The 17,500-nt window shown below is 38.0% G+C and overlaps 3 protein-coding genes across 3 annotated transcripts in view; all 3 read right to left on the bottom strand.

Moving 5' to 3' along the window:
- Positions 1–9,649, bottom strand: part of msh5 (mutS homolog 5) — a 14,727-nt gene extending 5,078 nt beyond the window's left edge. Inside the window, exons 1-19 of the mRNA XM_060888161.1 lie at positions 9,593–9,649; positions 9,062–9,180; positions 8,701–8,824; positions 8,245–8,325; positions 8,108–8,161; positions 7,788–7,909; positions 7,443–7,552; positions 6,122–6,157; positions 5,935–6,017; positions 5,188–5,233; positions 4,910–5,048; positions 4,560–4,622; positions 4,340–4,468; positions 4,191–4,263; positions 2,980–3,089; positions 2,800–2,880; positions 2,582–2,669; positions 999–1,185; positions 541–667 (exon numbers count right to left, since the gene is read on the bottom strand). Of these exons, the coding sequence (XP_060744144.1) occupies positions 541–667; positions 999–1,185; positions 2,582–2,669; positions 2,800–2,880; positions 2,980–3,089; positions 4,191–4,263; positions 4,340–4,468; positions 4,560–4,622; positions 4,910–5,048; positions 5,188–5,233; positions 5,935–6,017; positions 6,122–6,157; positions 7,443–7,552; positions 7,788–7,909; positions 8,108–8,161; positions 8,245–8,325; positions 8,701–8,824; positions 9,062–9,157 (1,749 nt within the window). The 5' untranslated portion in view covers positions 9,158–9,180; positions 9,593–9,649. The remainder of the gene's footprint in view (positions 1–540; positions 668–998; positions 1,186–2,581; positions 2,670–2,799; positions 2,881–2,979; positions 3,090–4,190; positions 4,264–4,339; positions 4,469–4,559; positions 4,623–4,909; positions 5,049–5,187; positions 5,234–5,934; positions 6,018–6,121; positions 6,158–7,442; positions 7,553–7,787; positions 7,910–8,107; positions 8,162–8,244; positions 8,326–8,700; positions 8,825–9,061; positions 9,181–9,592) is intronic.
- A 1,741-nt stretch (positions 9,650–11,390) lies between these two features.
- Positions 11,391–13,061, bottom strand: lypc (ly6 domain containing, pigment cell). Its single transcript, XM_060888870.1, has 3 exons — positions 13,010–13,061; positions 12,227–12,352; positions 11,391–11,599 (listed from the first exon to the last, which is right to left on the bottom strand). Exons 1-3 carry the CDS (start codon positions 13,059–13,061, stop codon positions 11,391–11,393), a joined length of 387 nt encoding a protein of 128 aa, XP_060744853.1.
- A 1,580-nt stretch (positions 13,062–14,641) lies between these two features.
- kifap3b (kinesin-associated protein 3b) overlaps positions 14,642–17,500 on the bottom strand; it is a 24,350-nt gene continuing 21,491 nt past the window's right edge. Inside the window, exon 20 of the mRNA XM_060888484.1 lies at positions 14,642–16,398. Within this exon, the coding sequence (XP_060744467.1) occupies positions 16,320–16,398 (79 nt within the window). The 3' untranslated portion in view covers positions 14,642–16,319. The remainder of the gene's footprint in view (positions 16,399–17,500) is intronic.

The following is a 17,500-nucleotide window of genomic DNA, read 5'->3' as shown; positions in this document are numbered from 1 at the left end:
CCAACAAAAAAAGCTCAAACAAATCAATATGGTGCTGGTGGCTAATATGGTATTTATCTTTACATTCTAAAAGTATACATTCGTTTATTATTAAATCCATTTATAGTATTTATTGTCTGCGGATGTAAAAACCCTTAACGTATTGTAGAACAACAACATTTAGCTTTTTACATTCTTGGCATTCAGCAGACACCTTTATCCAGAGTGACTTTTTTATTTTATTTTTATCTTATTTTTCTTTAATACAACTTAACAAATGATGGTTAAGGGCCTTGCTCAGGGGCCCAGCAGTGGCAGCTTGGTGGACCTGGGAATCGAACTCACGACCTTCCGATCAGTAGTCCGACACCCTAACCGCTAGATGGATATTTTCCCACAATAGATTTCAGCTAATTTCCTGTCTATGTTTTCACACCCATTTTCTGTCATCAGTGAAAATAAAAGAGCGACGCTTGCCTTATGTTTTTACACCATAGTGTTTATAAGTAGCCTGAACCTGAACACTTTCAGCAGGTTGGTGTTGTATGCTGTTTCACCTGCCTGTTTTAGGTAAATGCTCTTGCCAGAAGAGTTTGGTCCGGTTATAACTTTCACTTTTCCCTCAGTGTCGGAACAAAAGCACGGGTTTGATACGAATACGGGTGTGCACAGCTCTACCAGAGGATGTCTGAGACAGAAAGAACGACAGATTAGATGCTTTAGCGATGGACGAGAAAAGAGAAATGAATTGTTTACTTCGGAAAAAGTTTTTTAAGAAAAATTTAGTAAAACTGAGATGTTACAGTAGATGATGTTTGTGGTCAATTTTTAAAGGTTAAATATTATAACAATGACAAATGTCAAGGTCCTGTTTTTTTAATGTGTGCAAAACTCTATTACACAGACTTAAATTCTTCTATACTGAAGACACAAAAGACCTAAAGAGAGCAGAAAACAGGCCCTTGTAGAACAGCACATGCACATGTGCACATGTTCAGCTCTGAGGTGTAGTGTGGTACCGAGCGTGTCGCAGGTTCAGTCTGCAGCGCTCGGTGTACGTAGGGGCGCAGTAGCCGTAGTCCTGAGAAGCCTGGGCGAGAGACATCAGGCAGTCCAGCTCGGCATACAGAGATATAATCTTATAGAGGCAACTGCTGCGTTGCAGAACCGTGGACTGGAGCTGAGTCATCACCGCCATCTCCATATCTGAAATATGGAAAAAACAAACCTCTATTTAGTTTTCTATTTCCTCTCATTGTTCGTGTTTTTTAAGTAGAAAAGTACATCATATCATTTATTTCTATATAGAAATCTATATAGAACACCTGAGAAGTGTGATATGATTCCGTATGCTGACGGATTTCCTTTTGAAAAAGAAAGTCGATGACGGTATGTTGAAAATAACCGGCTGATGTACACAGATGTAGTGAATTCTTTTTTTCTGCCTTGAAGGTGGAAAGTAAAGTACCTTTTTAAAGCAATTAAGGTCGAAGGTTCCAGAGTTAAAGCATCACTAAAGCACACTAAAGCATCTGCCCCAGTAAGAAGTCTAGGACCTATCATCTGCCCCAGTAAGAAGTCTAGGACCTATAGTCCTGAGTGTGAGAGGGGTACATGTGGCTTAAGTGGTGGAGATAAACTGTGTGTGTTTTTATACTGTAGGTTAGTAGAAGGTTAGACAGAGATCTGGGGTGACAGAATTCTAGGCGCAGAGTTTTTGAATGTATTGTGTTTTTTTTTTCAGGAATACCAAATAAAGAGAGACAAGAGCATATGAATGGTCTGAAATGGACAGTTTCTGTGTGATGTTTCAGAAATGGGGGGAAAAAAGAGCTTTAGATCACCGACGTAACGAGGGATTTTAAAGAGTGGGAGAGCCGCAAGGTCTTCGTCACCGGAAGACGTCTGGAGTATATATTTATATTACATGCTAGAGAACGTTTAATCCTTTAAGTGAAGTGACGTGACATACGGCTATGTATGGTGACCCGTACTCAGAATTTGTTCTCTGCATTTAACCCATCCAAAGTGCACACACACAGCAGTGAACACACACACACCATAAACACACACAGCAGTGAACACACACACACCGTGAACAAACACCCGGAGCAGTGGGCAGCCATTTATGCTGCGGCGCCCGGGGAGCAGTTGGGGGGGTTCGGTGCCTTGCTCAAGGGCACCTCAGTCGTGGTATTGCCGGCACGAGACTCGAACCCACAACCTTAGGGTTAAGAGTCAAACTCTCTAACCATTAGACCACGACCTCCCCCCGTCCAGTGGTGTCCGATCTTATCCACAAAGGGGCGGTGCAGGTTTTCATTCCAACCAAGCAGAAGCCGCACCTGATTCCACCTGTTTAATCAGTTGTTCTTGGCTTTTAGTAGACTCTGGTGTGGCTTCTGCTTGGTTGGAATGAAAACCTGCACCGCCCCTTTGTGGATAAGATCGGACACCGCTGGTTTAATCAGACGGATATAAGACAAGTGCAGGAAAATCATCAAATAAAATGATCTATTAAAATAAACCAAGAACATCTCTAGCTAAATCTAGATTACACTAAAAGACAAAAGACACCAATTTGATTTTCTTTGACCCTCACCTCTGATGTCACAGTGTAAATCTCCCAGCATGTTGTCCAGCTCTTTAGTTCTGGCGCTGCGGTAATGAAGCCGGTCCTCTGACACGAACTCGACCACACAAACACACAAACCATCGAACATCTCTTACTTCTGGTTTAATCTCTCTGACCGCAAAAGTTACCAAAGACACAAAGTACAAATCGATCTTCCCTTTTATTCACTTTCGTGGAGCACTTACAATAAAATCAAGACCTTCGATCTCAAAGCTCTCCTTCTCCACCATACCGGCGAGTCGGGGAACTGATAGGAGGAATCCGATCTGCAAGCGATCCGAAAACAAGTATTTAGCAAACAAATAAAGCGTAATTAAAAAAATCTCTAAAACAGGTTGCTAAGAAATTGAAATCAGATTCCAGACCAGAGGGATGTAGATGACACTGCAGGAAGAAAAACGAGAGTCCAGACTCTCCAGTTCGGCACGCGCCACATCCGTTAGGAAATCTGACAAACCCATCATCCTTCTTTTCTCTGAAATAAAGAAATTGTCTTTATAGTTTTATGGATTTATGAAGTGTTGCCCAATAAGTTTTATGAGTTAAAGGTGGGGTCTCCGTTGTTTGAGAAATGCTTCAGAAAACTAAACAAAAAAAAAACTAACGTGTAGCCAATGAGCAGAAAAGGGGCGTGTCTTGTCAATATGGGCGGAGAGAGTGTTCAGTGCGCATGTGTGACATTAGCAGAAAGCGGTTTTAACATTGACATGGAGGATAAAAACAAAGAAAGAAAGAGAAGAAAGACTTACGATAAGGTAAGAAGTAGGACGTGTTAATATAGGATCAGCTTTCCAGCGCTGGAGAGAACTGAAGGAGCAGGAAGTTGGTCACATATTCACAGATTGGAGTTTCCTGAGTCAATAACTCCTGAGCTAAACGCTGTTACTACACAAATAACGCCTCTTTTCTATCGTAGTAATGTAGAGATGCAGCTACAACCGTGTTTTGTGTAGTAACAGTGTTTAGCTCAGGAGTTATTGACTCGGGAAACTCCAATCTGTGAATATGTGACCAACTTTACTTAAGACGCCGAGGCGCTTTTTTCCTTCTCGATAGGTGAGTAACGTTGGTTTTGCTTTGTTACACAGAACTAATATATGCCTTTGTCCTTTACATGATTATGCTTGTGTGTCATTTTTGCTTGTTTGTTTATCTACAATCGTATTGTTCTTCCCTTCAGCTATGATAAAGACACATTTCTTTCCAGTAGTTGCCTGGGTTACGTATGTATGTGTGGGCGGAGCTATCGATACAGGGGTGGGACCCATTTGGGTTAGGGGCGTGTTTGTTTTGGTGATTTCAAATGTCAACATTGGCTTTCAAACAATGGAGACCCCACCTTTAATATTCTAAGTAGTTGGCACTCATGAAGAAGAACTTCCGGTCGTTCATCCGGTCTCCAGAAAATCTCAAACTTTCAGGAAAGTCTTTTAAGGTTGAATGTGATGCATAGCAATTGTCAGGAAAAACAACACGTATGTATGTATACATACTCTATATATATTTACTGTTCCTATACTACAGGAAGAAGGTGTAGGGTGTCATGTGATTTTATCATAATTGATATGTAACGCACTCTCGTCGATGGCAGGGTCGACGTTCGGCTTAACGGTGAAGCGATTCTCGGCCAGACTTCCTTCAAAATCCACCTACGACAAAGAAAAGAATTTTAGAAGAAGTTTCGAATCGTGAGCTGGACCCAGACCTGGAGAACCGAAGACTCACCACTTTGCTAATGAGCGTAGCGATGTAGTGCAGATCGTCGGTGAACTCTTCACTGATCTCCTGAAAGAGCTGGATGGTTTGAGGGAGAGAGCGTACAGTGTCTCTGATCCCCACTGAGCTATACACTGTCTGTGGTGCGAGACATATGTGTTTAACTATTATTATTATTATAAAGAATAATGATCTGTATTCATTCTCATAGCAGTGAGGAGCGAATGACCTTGTAGAGATTCTGCCAGTCTGCCACTCTGGTATGAGACAGAGACATCTTGCGTAGCAAAACCTGTACAAATAATAAAAAGGAAAGAAAGGAAAATGACTTCTCTGTCATACCTTTGTTTAGAAATGTAGAAAAACATTAGAAAGAAAAATAAAGCTTAGAATTAAAGCCCCAGAGTTTGTTGGTGCACCTGATGAGTCTTTTCTAATCTGCCAACAAATCCAAGGCATTTTAAAGAAAAGTGCTGTGTGTTAATCATATAGTGTTCTGCACAATTGGCTGTTAACACCACAAGCCACACCCACATGTGACATGTGAGCGTCATGTTAGTGCGACTGCTGTCCGAGTACCGGAATGTTCTTGACGTTGCGCAGGAAGCTCTGCAGCGTGTTCATGATGTCCGAGTTGCGAGGAGTTGTGAAAAAACGAATCACCTCCTGTCTTCTCCTCAATACACTCAGGTCTCTGGTGGGTCTGTGAAACCACTGCCTGAAATAACACGCAAGGGAAAGTTAGAGAGAGGAACGGACGCACGAGGCGTAAAACGCTAAACCTTCTTAATAGCTAATCCTTATCCTCTAAAATTGTAGATCACAGACGGAGAGGGAAAGAAAGAGAGAAACCTTACCGTAGAAGCCTGGAGCCAAATTTGCATCGGCAGCGATTCAGAATTCCTGCGACGTACAAATACGTGAACCTGTTTACGTTTATCAATAGAATTATATTATCGTATTACAGAAATACAATCAATTATCTTACTATTAAGAGATTTAATTCAACTTATTCAACAATAATGAATTAGATAAATAAATAAAATACTGGTGGCTGAAATTTAAAAAGAAAAAAGAATATTAAATAACAAATAAAAAAATTGTCTTCTTTCATTGTTGATCTGAAGATGCTCGAGCAATGCAGAGAAACATGCTGTAATAGGAAAATAATCATTCATTCATTCATTCATTCATCTTCTACCGCTTATCCGAACTACCTCGGGTCACGGGGAGCCTGTGCCTATCTCAGGCGTCATCGGGCATCAAGGCAGGATACACCCTGGACGGAGTGCCAACCCATCACAGGGCACACACACACACTCTCTCATTCACTCACGCAAACACACACTACAGACAATTTTCCAGAGATGCCAATGAACCTACCATGCATGTCTTTGGACCAGGGGAGGAAACCGGTGTACCCGGAGGAAACCCCCGAGGCACGGGGAGAACATGCAAACTCCACACACACAAGGTGGAGGCGGGAATCGAACCCCGACCCTGGAGGTGTGAGGCGAACGTGCTAACCACTAAGCCACTGTGACCCCCGGAAAATAATCATCGTTTAAATGTTTCTTTACTTCTACATGACATAAATGTGCTACCGTAAAGACTGAGACCCTCCTTCTGTCCTGACTGCAGCTTGTAAACTGAAGGGTGCAGGTCGAATTTGAAGATCTGGAGAACGCTAAAGAAATATATAAATATAAAAAAAGAGGCACAGAAAGTAAATAAAGTAAAGTAAACAAAATCAGAGATTCGGTAATTATGTTACGTCCTAACGCCGCTCACCTGTATGCATCTTTATCCATATACACCACGTCGGCTCTGTTAAAATACATAAAAACACAAAAGTGAAAAAGTGAAGTGAAAGTGACATACAGCTAAGTACGGTGACCCATACTCAGAATTCATTTTCTGCATTTAACCCATTAAGTGCACACACACAGCAGTGAACACACACACAGCAGTGCACACACACACAGCAGTGAAGACACACACACCGTGAACACACACCCGGAGCAGTGGGCAGCCATTTTATGCTGCAGCGCCCGGGGAGCAGTTGGGGTATTCGGTGCCTTGCTCAAGGGCACCTCAGTCGTGGTATTGCCTGAGACTGAAGACTGAGGCCTGAGACTGGAACGTACAACCTTAGGTTTAGGAGTCAAACTCTCTAACCATTAGGCCACGACTTCTCCCAATTCATTATAGACCAAACTATAATGCAAACCTTTTGAATAAACTGCTACACGCACCACTGTGTTCATATACGATCCGTCACGTCATACTTTTGAACCAACAGCTTTGGCTAAAGTTTATAAAACTTCAGAATTCCAAGTAAGCAATGTTTTACATTTAAACAGGTATAAGAGAAGTTTTCCAAAATGGAAACGTCTACAGAACAGAGGTGATCGTGTTTGTGTTCATGCTGAGAGTTGACTTTATTTGGTGGACGTTCCACAAAATAAAATATGGCACCATTCTTTAAAAAACAATAATCGTTGGGACGTTGGGGGGAAGTCGTGGTCTAATGGTTATAGAGTCTGACTCCTAACCCTAAGGTTGTGGGTTCAAGTCTCGGGCCGGCAATACCACGACTGAGGTGCATTTGAGCAAGGCACCGAACCCCTCAACTGCTCCCTGGGGGCCGCAGCATAAATGGCTGCCCACTGCTCCGGGTGTGTGTTCACGGTGTGTGTGTGTTCACTGCTGTGTGTATGTGTGCACTTTGGATGGGTTAAATGCAGAGAACAAATTCTGAATATGGGTCACTGTACTTAGCCGTATGTCACTTTTCACTTTCACTTCACTAATCCCCTGTCAGCACAACATGGAGTGATTTATCCCATTCGACACGCAGTGTGTTCTAACAAGCTGATAAAATCAATACAGATAAGATTATTAACACACCAGTCAGTGAACCCTCCTTAGATAATAATTAATCGTGATCGTGTGATGCTGAGATGCGAAGAAACTCTGAGCTGCTAGAAACTCGCTCCGGTCTGGAGAGTGCGAGAGCTTTATCGATCCTGATGAATTAATCTGGTCTGAATAGGGCTAATGACAATAATACAAAATATCCCCAGAGGATTAAAGGTGTCTGAGGTCATACAGCGTGTAGGTGAGGAACTGCAATATGGGAACCGGCATGCTGCTGTCTTCCAGTTCAACACCGACTCTCCTCCTGTCCAGACACTTCAGGAGAGCTCCTATAGTCCTCACCTAATAATACACACAGAATAAAATGAGATCAACGCACCACAGTGTGCCATGTCTGTGTCAATTAACCGACAATGTGCTCTTAATCTGATTGCCCTGCTTCTGTTAAAAACAGGAGCGATTTATTTAAAAAGAGAAGACGAAGTGAGGGTTTGCGCTCAATAAACCTGCATTGTTAATGCAGGTTGTTAAATAAATCGACACACTTGAACACTAGAAACACAGAGGTGTGATTTACCATTAACACAGAGTCGAACGGGATGCAGGAACTGAGATATGGGAGGCGGTCTTTCTCCATGATGGACGGAGGGAGGAAAGGGAGATGAGCTGACAAAAGCCTCTGTTTACTGACCTCCTGTCCTGTGAACGATGTTGCACAAGATCCGTCTCGTAAAGCCATTACAACGTAAGAGCGTTAATGATATATCACATATTAATATTAATATTAATGATATTTGTTTCAGGTTAAGTTCAGGTCAGTCAAAAAAAAAGACTATAAATCTATAAATCTATCATTTATGTTATATATTTTTTTCGTTGAGTGAAAACTGTTTTTACCAAAATCAGCGTTGGGATATACTACGATTTCTGGTCTGTAGTCTGGATTTGATCCTAAAATACAGAAAAAAGAACATTATTAAATCACTAGTTTTCCTCCCGTATGTCTGCCTGAGCACCAAAGTATAAGAACAGACCGAGTGCTCTGATAAACCGGGCCAGACTTCCCTCCTGCTTTGCGCTGGTGATGAGGACGCGAGGGCTGAGCTCCTGTATGACTGAAATAAAAAATTAAAGAAATAAACGGTCGTCCTCGGAGGAATAAATACAACACATGCATAAATTTTAGAAGTGTGTGGGAGCAGAGCAGGGAGTCAGAAGTCAGAAAGAAGACTGGAAGGACTGCGCCGGAGAAGGTAAGAAGGAAGAAAAGCTAGAAACAAGAAGCTGAATGAAACAAGAAAGGGGGAAAGGAAGGACTGAAAAGAAAGAAAGAAAGAAAGAAAGAAAGAAAGAACCATGATAATGTTAAATAAGATCACAAAAACTACTGAAAACGTAGCAAATTAGCATTTATCTGGAATAAAGAATCTTCCAGAATAGTTTATTAACAGCGTTTATCTCTTTATTTAAACTGCTGGTGTGATATTTACTTCTGTCCAGCAGACTAAGGTCCCTGTTATCCAGTGTGTCAGGCATGACATGCAGGGTACAATCTTTACTGTCGTAAAAGCTGAGCCCGACCTGGCTGTGATGTACTAGTACACTCAGAAACACCTTGCAGATCACACACACACACACACACACACACACACACACACAAGAGTAAAGAAAGAGAAGAAACACAAGCTCGTGAGTTTACAGCTGCCGTAACATAAGTGACAACAGGAAACAATTTGGTTCACTGTCACTAAATGTGCTGTTACAAGACAGGTCATTATTTTCTTATAACCGCGAGCGCACGTTTTATTCCATACATACAACAGAATATAATAAAATCTCAAACTAATTCACCTCAGAGGTTTCCTCATGTTCATCTTCATCTCCATTTAAACTTGCAGCCCAGGATGTGAACTCTCCTCCTCTCACCTCAGTACCGCTCTCAGCCATCCTGGTACTTAAAGACTGGCCTCCTACAGTAAAATATAACATTATAATAATATTAAATATTATATTATTTCAGAAAAAATAATTACCTAGATTAATTGTAAATAATATTTGTGAAAATGTATGTACAATAATTACAAAAAATATTGAAAGATTTAACTAACTGTAGCCGTTTTTAGGAAATAAAAAACAAATTTTTTTTTATATATATTTCATTATATATAAAAATATTTCCTGTCAGTTTACCTGAAATACAAACGTTAGCTAGGTTGCTAGCTGTCTGTGCACCTGCTAATGTAGCTACTGAAGCTAAGGCTAGCTAGCTAGCTTACCAAAGATCAAACTATATAACTACAGTGTTTTCTGTTGGTATGATACCTTAAATATATTTATTACAACAAAAAAGTTCGTTTTAAACTTTAATAATAAGTTTAACACCTTCATTAGCCAACGTCCAACTGTTTTACAAGGCTTGGAGTCGACTCTAACTCATTTAATCTAAAAATGAGTCTGTAGAGTCGAATCCAATGCTTCGGAGTCGATTCTATACATGCCTGAACAACTCGATTCGGGTATTTTTTTTTTCTGACAAATTATTTTAAGTATTTTACCTCAGAAAATATAATAATAGAAATAATAATCAAAAAAGCATACGACAAAAGGCTGGATTACAGTTAAATATTTTTGCTAATGCTAAAGACTGTAAAAAGCTGAGGTGATTTAACTAATCAGAACTGTTTTATTCACGTTTAAATGGTTGGATAAAGTTATTAAATGTGCTCCTTGTTATCATATCATTTTAATTATATGAATATTATCCGGATTTGTTCTGCAACAAGACGCTTATTTTGATTTTAATGGTATGAATCGAATAAACCTCTGTGGAATCGACTCTTCTTTAAACTCTAGTTTAGCTGAAGTAAAATAAATACCTGAGCTCTGCTCACACCTTTTACTTTTACTACTACAAGATTTTTATTATTACAAACTCTAATAATAAGTGACAAGAAGCTATTGTTCTAATTAAACAACGTCCAACTGTTTTACAAGGCTTAGAGTCAAAACGAGTCGACTCCGATTCATTTAAAAATGAACAACTTGATTCTGGTGAAGTTTTTTTTCCTAATAAATATCTAACATCAGCAGTTTGAGAGTATTTTACTTCAGAAAATGTAGCCAAAATATAAATAAATAAATATGTACGACAAAAAAGATGTTTTACTATTAAATAAAACCTTAACCTTTAATTAAATTAAACCTACAATATTACAACAAAATAAGATATCAAAAGATATAATTATATACTTATAATATAGTCATTAACATTATTTTTGTCTTTATGCGTATCATATCTATCATATTTGTTTTTTTAATTAATGAATTACTTAAATCATGAAACATCACACTTTTTTTTTATTAATTAATGTTTATAGTTGTATTTATTGTCCTCAAATGTCAAGTTAGTTCCTGTTCTGACTTGTTTAAGGAGATCTATAAACAGTCTTTCCTTCACCCACCTGTTTTTATCTCTCCATCTCTAGACAAAAGATTCTTAAAGTTCGAAAATGACCTCCGTCTGACACTGAAGACTCCTTCCATAAATGTTAAATAAAAACAGAATTCGACAGTGATATAAATTCTCCGAAATTGAGAACAACTACAACAATAAGAGCCAATTCGGTGACACACATCAGAATAATACATTAATGCAGTGAAAGTAGGATTTAATGTCTAAAAGGAACTGACTGTAGTTATAGTATCATTACGATCATTGTGTACATTTTCAGCATTTAGCAGATGCCCTTATATCGGAGCAACTTACATTTTTATCTCATTTTTATACAATTGAGGGTTAAGGGCCTTGCTCAGGGGCCCAGCAGTGGCAGCTTGGTGGATGTAGGAATTGAACTCACAACCTTCCGATTGGTAACCCAACACCTTAACCACTAGGCTACCGCATCCCCTACCACATCCCCTACGTGTAAAGGTTCAGCAGACTACTGATTACTGTTTGTATATGTTTTTTTTTGGCAGCTGAACTGGTTGCTAAATCTAAAGGTAGCTCAAATGCAAGGAAATGGTGTCACTGTAACAGGAAGTAGTATTCTGTGTTTCAACATTTTACCACAAGATGGTGGCATCAGGTAAGTAAGTGATAGTCATGACCATCTCAGGTGCTCGCTAAATAACTGGTACATTTCTACATGCTGACACTGACTTGCTTAGTACAAAAAGTTCAGATGAAAAATACAAGTGGAAGAAGAAGACAGAGCAGGGTGCTGATGGAAAAGACGCTCCTGGGGACAGCAGCTCCGTTACACAGGTTTGACTCGCAGCACTCGGTGGTATAGGTGAAGTTTAAACCCATTACAACCTTGTGTCCGGTGACCCCACACATGGCTGGGAGTGAACAACTCTTTTCACGCAGGACCACCTGAATATCACCTGTGGACAAAAAAAAATGTAAAGCTAATCATCTTACACACTTCTACAGGAGCTTGGGTGTTTAGAAAGGACTCAGAATGTACTGATTTACAGATCTGGATTCTGACTGGTCAGAAGGTGTTGTTTTGTATTAACACACTCGTAATAATATTTTATCGTCGCTATAGTAACTCCATTATCTACACGCCACATAATCTTAATCCTAAAATAATAAACAGATTTTTATAAGGATGGCGTTAACCAATTTCCAAGAAGGAGTCTACGGTGTCTGTGCTTCGTATCAGTCAGAAGGACTTTATATTTTCTTTACAGAGAGACTTATTACTGCTTACTGAAAAGACTACATTTAGGTTTGGAACTTTTTTTTCTATGATAAATGCACTTGCAAAAACTTCAAAATTTTAGAGAAAACATTATAAATAATAATAAATTCACAATGTTGCTTGGACGTTATTATAATAAGCTCTAATTGTTCTTGACAGGAAAATAAGGGGGCAGGTGCATTACAGACAAAAGCTGATTTCAGATATTTCAGGTGAGGATAAACACTAAAACCTACTGTACATTAGCAGGAATCAGCAGGTGAAAGGTAATAAAACTGTGCAGCGGTCAGTAGCGTGGCGTTACCTTTCTGTGCGGTGGCCTTGCTGGAGAGACAGCCCTGTCCCGTAGGACAAAACGTAGGGATACTGATACAGTCCCGAGGTATAGGTGACACAGCAGGAACCACACACTTGTAACAGAACAGAGGCACTGTGATGGGACGTAAAAATAAATCAATCAATCAATTCATAAATAACACTAATTAAATGTGAGTAAAATAAAAATGTATTAGTGCTGATATCAAGTAATTATGTTACTAATGATGCTACTAATTAGCTAACTACTATGTTAATTATGTAATTAGTATTTTAATACTAAAATGTGCCTAATTCGACGTAGTGTTAAACCTTTCTGCAGTAATCAGTAAGTTGCTTAACGCAGGCATCAAAGTAAAAGGATATTAAAAAATGAGTAAATCGCCTTTTCAGTTTATAATAGTGTGTATAATATATTACCATGATTAGCATTTTTGTATCGTTATCATTACAACTCTGCTCGTAAATGTTTTTCTTTTAACATTAAATATAAAATGTATTCATTTAGCAGACGCTTGCAGCCAAAGCGACTTACATATAAGGAAATTTCATTTTTAAAAATTTTAATTCGACTGAGAAACTGAAGTAAGTATTTCTTTTAAAAACTAATATTACTTATTTCATTTTAATGTGACATTGACATTTCAATCTCATTATACTGAACACACTGCAACAGCCCCACAAACCCCTGTGGATAAAAACCAAAGTCTAGCAACTTATAACCTTAAAACTGACCCTTTGCCCCAACCAAACCTCATCCCCCGTTACTCACCCACAGCCGGCAAAAAGCAGCAAAGAAGAAGAGCACCAAAGAGACGAGACATTATTTCCACTAAAGTCAAATGTTTTTTAGCTTTTGATGATCAAAACATTAGTTTCAGAAACTACTTACAGCCTGGAAACCGGACCTTCGTTATATATTTTATACACTTCCTTTATGTACATAACGGCTCATTTTACAGTCTGAACAAACTCAGAACGTCCTGCACCTCAGGGGATAATCATTTAATGAAATGATAGACTGAAGCTCTACTCAAGGCCAAAAAAAATAAAAAATCAGACGAGTCAAAAAAATGTTAAGTTTCTTATTTAATTTGATATAATCTTAAATTACGACAAAACCTACACTATCACAATCTTCTTGCTTTAGTTCAGGTTTATTATCTGAAATAATGATATCTGAGATGTTATTAAACACGATTTGCTAATGAGGTGCATACAGCAGAGCCGGAGCTCAAATCCCAAATCCTGTTCCCCGAGCCATAATTATATATAATTATTAAGAACGCGGTCATTTGATCAAACATGAACACGACATGAATTAACCGTTAAATCCTGTAAAAGCTGCTTGGTTGAAGTTCTGAAGACTGCAAGCACATCTGATATAATAATAATAATGAAAAATAAAAAAAACTATAAAAAGTTGCATTATGACATTATTCACATTATAAGAAAATAAACCACTACAGACACAAATCTACAGCTATTAAACACCAGATCCTTGAATTAAACATCATTTAGTTAGAATCACACAAAATTCTAGATTTAAAACTACATTAAGGAATTGTTTAACCTATTACTAGACACCTTGTGTTTTATTCCTTTGGAAAGTACTTTAGATGCTTCCAAAGAAAATAAGCAACATTCTGAAAAAATAAAAAGCAATGAGTAAAAAATATTTTAAAGGTTTAATAATCTCACATGCGTTTTAATAACAGCTTATAAATGTTTTCTGTGATATTGTTTATTACCATTTTGATCATATATCACCAAGCAAACGCAGTCACACACCAAACTTTTAAACCTAAATCTCATAAAATCTTATAAACTGACGCTGATTACGTCTCCAGATTAAATAGTTTTCTACAAGCTGAAATCTTTGAATTTTTAAAACATGGATTAATTTTTTTTTTTTATTGGATTGTACATGTGCTGGAACACAAAACTTTATGCTGTATGTTAAGATTCAGCTCTGAAATATTATTATCGATGATCAAAATGATGGAAAATGTAGAAAAACTAAATCTAGCAATATTTGTTTTAATATACAAAATTGACAAAAATTCTAATAAAAAAATCCTTTAAAAAAATGTAAGGAATAGCTACAATGTTCATTGGCGTTTACTGGAACATTAATTAATTCATTTTTATTTTTATATTTATAATAATAATAATAATAATAATAATAATAAGAGACACTCTATATTTAGAAATTATGATAATTATGTTATATTACAGTAACACATTTTAGTGATTTATATTTTTTTTAAAACACCATCAAACTGAATCCACACCAGCATAAATATTGTCCATGAAATAGTTTGTCTGCTGATTCGACTCGCAGAAACACAACGAGCCTCTTTCTAACTTCTACAGGTTCTATAAGAAATCGACTCAAAGCCAGTTCAGTTGAACAGATTTATTCACATTTAACTTTCACGTGTTTCCTTTCGCAGTGCAGGGAGACTTTATTTATTCTTTGTGTTACAGTCGAAACGTGTTTATCATCGTGCTGTCGGAGGTTAACGTCTTAAATTAAAAACATCTGACTAAAAATACAGATAGATAGATAAAGGAAAACTTGTATCAAAAAATAGAGAAAGTGATAGCTATGTTTAAAGCACTAACATTTCAGAACAGAGTGAAATGGAATAAATAAGCATGAAAATATTGTGACGTTATCAGTACAAAGAGTGGAAGATCAACATAATGTCTGATTTGCTGCTACAAAGAAAGGTGGTATATCCACATGGCTCATGTCCTCAGTCACTGTCATCAACCTTCAGAAATCTGTACATGTACATGCTAGGCTAATACAACAGGCTAATGATCAAATATTTGCTAAGTCTTTTCATCCGAATTATATTATATCAGCATTCATTTTAGCATTAAAAATAATTCTTTTCTTTTTTTCCCACAATGTTATCTCGGTTGTTCGTGAACTTGCCTATCAATGTAACATCAGTAAGGTAACATTAACATTAGATAAACTAATTATCTAGCTAGCTATTGTTTCAAACCGGTTAACAGTCCATTAACTTGTTTTTAGTGTCATCGTTAAGATAAAGAGAGTGTTTATAATGTATTAATGTTTAATATGCTTGATTTTGACAAGATGAACATAAAGACGTTAAATACTCTAGATAAACAGTTCAAGTGGTGTTAATGCTATAAAAAATTAAAGTGCAGTCAGTTCAAACTAATGATCAATTAAAGTGACTTTCAAAAAATTGTATAAATAATATAAATATCCTAAAATTACAATGAAAAACTGATCAACTGGGTTAACGTGAGCAAAACTCATGAGGCAGCGCAACGCTCGACTTTGGCGTGATCCGTATCGGTGACGCTCAAGAACACCCAAGAAACTTCTAGAAATGAAAGAGAAATTTGATCTATTTAATCCTGAATGTTATAATCTGGGCCTCGTTCTAATCTGGATGTATTCCTTTCTATTTCCCCTCATTCATGTTCATTCAGTGTTTCTTTTATCTGGACGCCCAGTTTGGAGTTCTCTTTGTCGTTTCATCAAAATCTGGACTCCTGTTAATATGAATATCGTAATCTGGTCTCTAGACTGTGGAACTCACCAGGAAAAGCAGGATGAAAATGGAACTGGATGAATGAATAATCTCGTCTCTGCTTGTCCTAATCTGGATATCGCCTCATTTGAATGATTTATAATCCGGACCTTAAACTGGTCTTTTCATAATCTGTAAATCCTAAATGTATTTTTTTTAGATCTCATATTTTAAGTACTTTAATTAGGACGAATCTGTACTTCTCATAACCTGGAAGTTTTAATCAGACTCTTAATCAGATCCGAAATGTCACCTGAACTCCTGTTAAATATTCCTGTGAATATTTTAATCTGGATGTTTATATCTTAATCTGTGATCACTACATCTGGACTTCTCATAATCTGTATGTTTTTTCTGTTTACAGAGGAGTTGCAGGATTGCGTTTATCTCCAAATCTCTGAATACATGAGCGATCTGGGGTTTTTAATAAGGTGGACATCTCATTCCTGACTCAGCGTGGTGTGGAAATGGACTGTAGGTATGAGAGGTGATCGTTTTCCTCTAGCTGGAGACTCGGTGGTAGAACGGCTCGTCTGGGCGAAACCCATACGCGGTGGCAGGGCGGCCATCCGATCCGTTGCTGTGGAGAGAGAGAGAGAGAGAGAGATTAGCTTAGATAAGAGTCAGGCATGTATACTCTCACTAGATGGCAATCTTTTACTTAGCTGAGAGTTTATCAGCTGGATCGATTTAACTGATAAGCATGAAGTACTGAAGTACTGAAGTACTGTCCTTAGAGCTAAAACTTTCCTGTACGCTTGATGAAAAAACAAACTAACTAACAAAACATTTATATCCAGCAGTTTAACATCACATCAGCTACAATACTAAATCACCACATTGTCTGGTCACTAAATCTGGACGTAAATCTGGACTTATCGATGTTAATATGGAGCTCATATGAAGGTAGACACTCTGGGCTTTAAGAATTTGTAGAGTTTCATCAGGATTTCCTACTAGTGGTTAATATATTCATAGGAAAGTTATAAAACAACAAAAATGTTTTATTTTTCTCCACACAGATGTTTGTATCTTCAGAGTAAATGTTGATATCAAACCCATTTCTGCTCTCTGAGATGCTCTGAGTTCTTGTTCATTTAAAAAGCAGCTCAGATTTCTCTTCAACACTAAAATTCAGTGTAAGATTCTCAACAGAGGGAAAAACACACGTCTAAAACACACTGAAAGAATGACAGAGTCCTGATTCAGTTTAGATCAGACTCTAAGGGGATTCAGTTTAGATCAGACTCTGAGGGGATTCGGTTTCGATCAGACTCTGAGGGGATTCAGTTTCGATCAGACTCTGAGGGGATTCAGTTTCGATCAGACTCTGAGGGGATTCAGTTTCGATCAGACTCTGAGGGGATTCAGTTTAGATCAGACTCTGAGGGGATTCAGTTTCGATCAGACTCTGAGGGGATTCTGTTTCGATCAGACTCTGAGGGGATTCAGTTTAGATCAGACTCTGAGGGGATTCAGTTTAGATCAGACTCTGAGGGGATTCAGTTTAGATCAGACTCTGAGGGGATTCAGTTTAGATCAGACTCTGAGGGGATTCAGTTTCGATCAGACTCTGAGGGGATTCAGTTTCGATCAGACTCTGAGGGGATTCAGTTTCGATCAGACTCTGAGGGGATTCAGTTTAGATCAGACTCTGAGGGGATTCAGTTTCGATCAGACTC

Source organism: Tachysurus vachellii, chromosome 15 (assembly GCF_030014155.1).
Source record: "Tachysurus vachellii isolate PV-2020 chromosome 15, HZAU_Pvac_v1, whole genome shotgun sequence".
In the NCBI taxonomy this organism is placed as follows: domain Eukaryota; kingdom Metazoa; phylum Chordata; class Actinopteri; order Siluriformes; family Bagridae; genus Tachysurus; species Tachysurus vachellii.
Note: the sequence above shows the minus strand (reverse complement) of the source record. Positions and strands in the feature narration are given on the sequence as shown.

What these genes read in the sequence shown, in the direction of transcription:
- lypc (XM_060888870.1), bottom strand. Translation starts at nt 13,061, where the DNA reads ATGTCTCGTCTCTTTGGTGCTCTTCTTCTTTGCTGCTTTTTGCCGGCT. An exon ending in CTGCTTTTTGCCGGCTGTGG is followed by an intron (nt 12,353 to 13,009) that starts GTGAGTAACGGG and finishes GTCCCATCACAG; the next exon opens with TGCCTCTGTTCTGTTACAAG. An exon ending in CAAGGCCACCGCACAGAAAG is followed by an intron (nt 11,600 to 12,226) that starts GTAACGCCACGC and finishes TTTTGTCCACAG; the next exon opens with GTGATATTCAGGTGGTCCTG.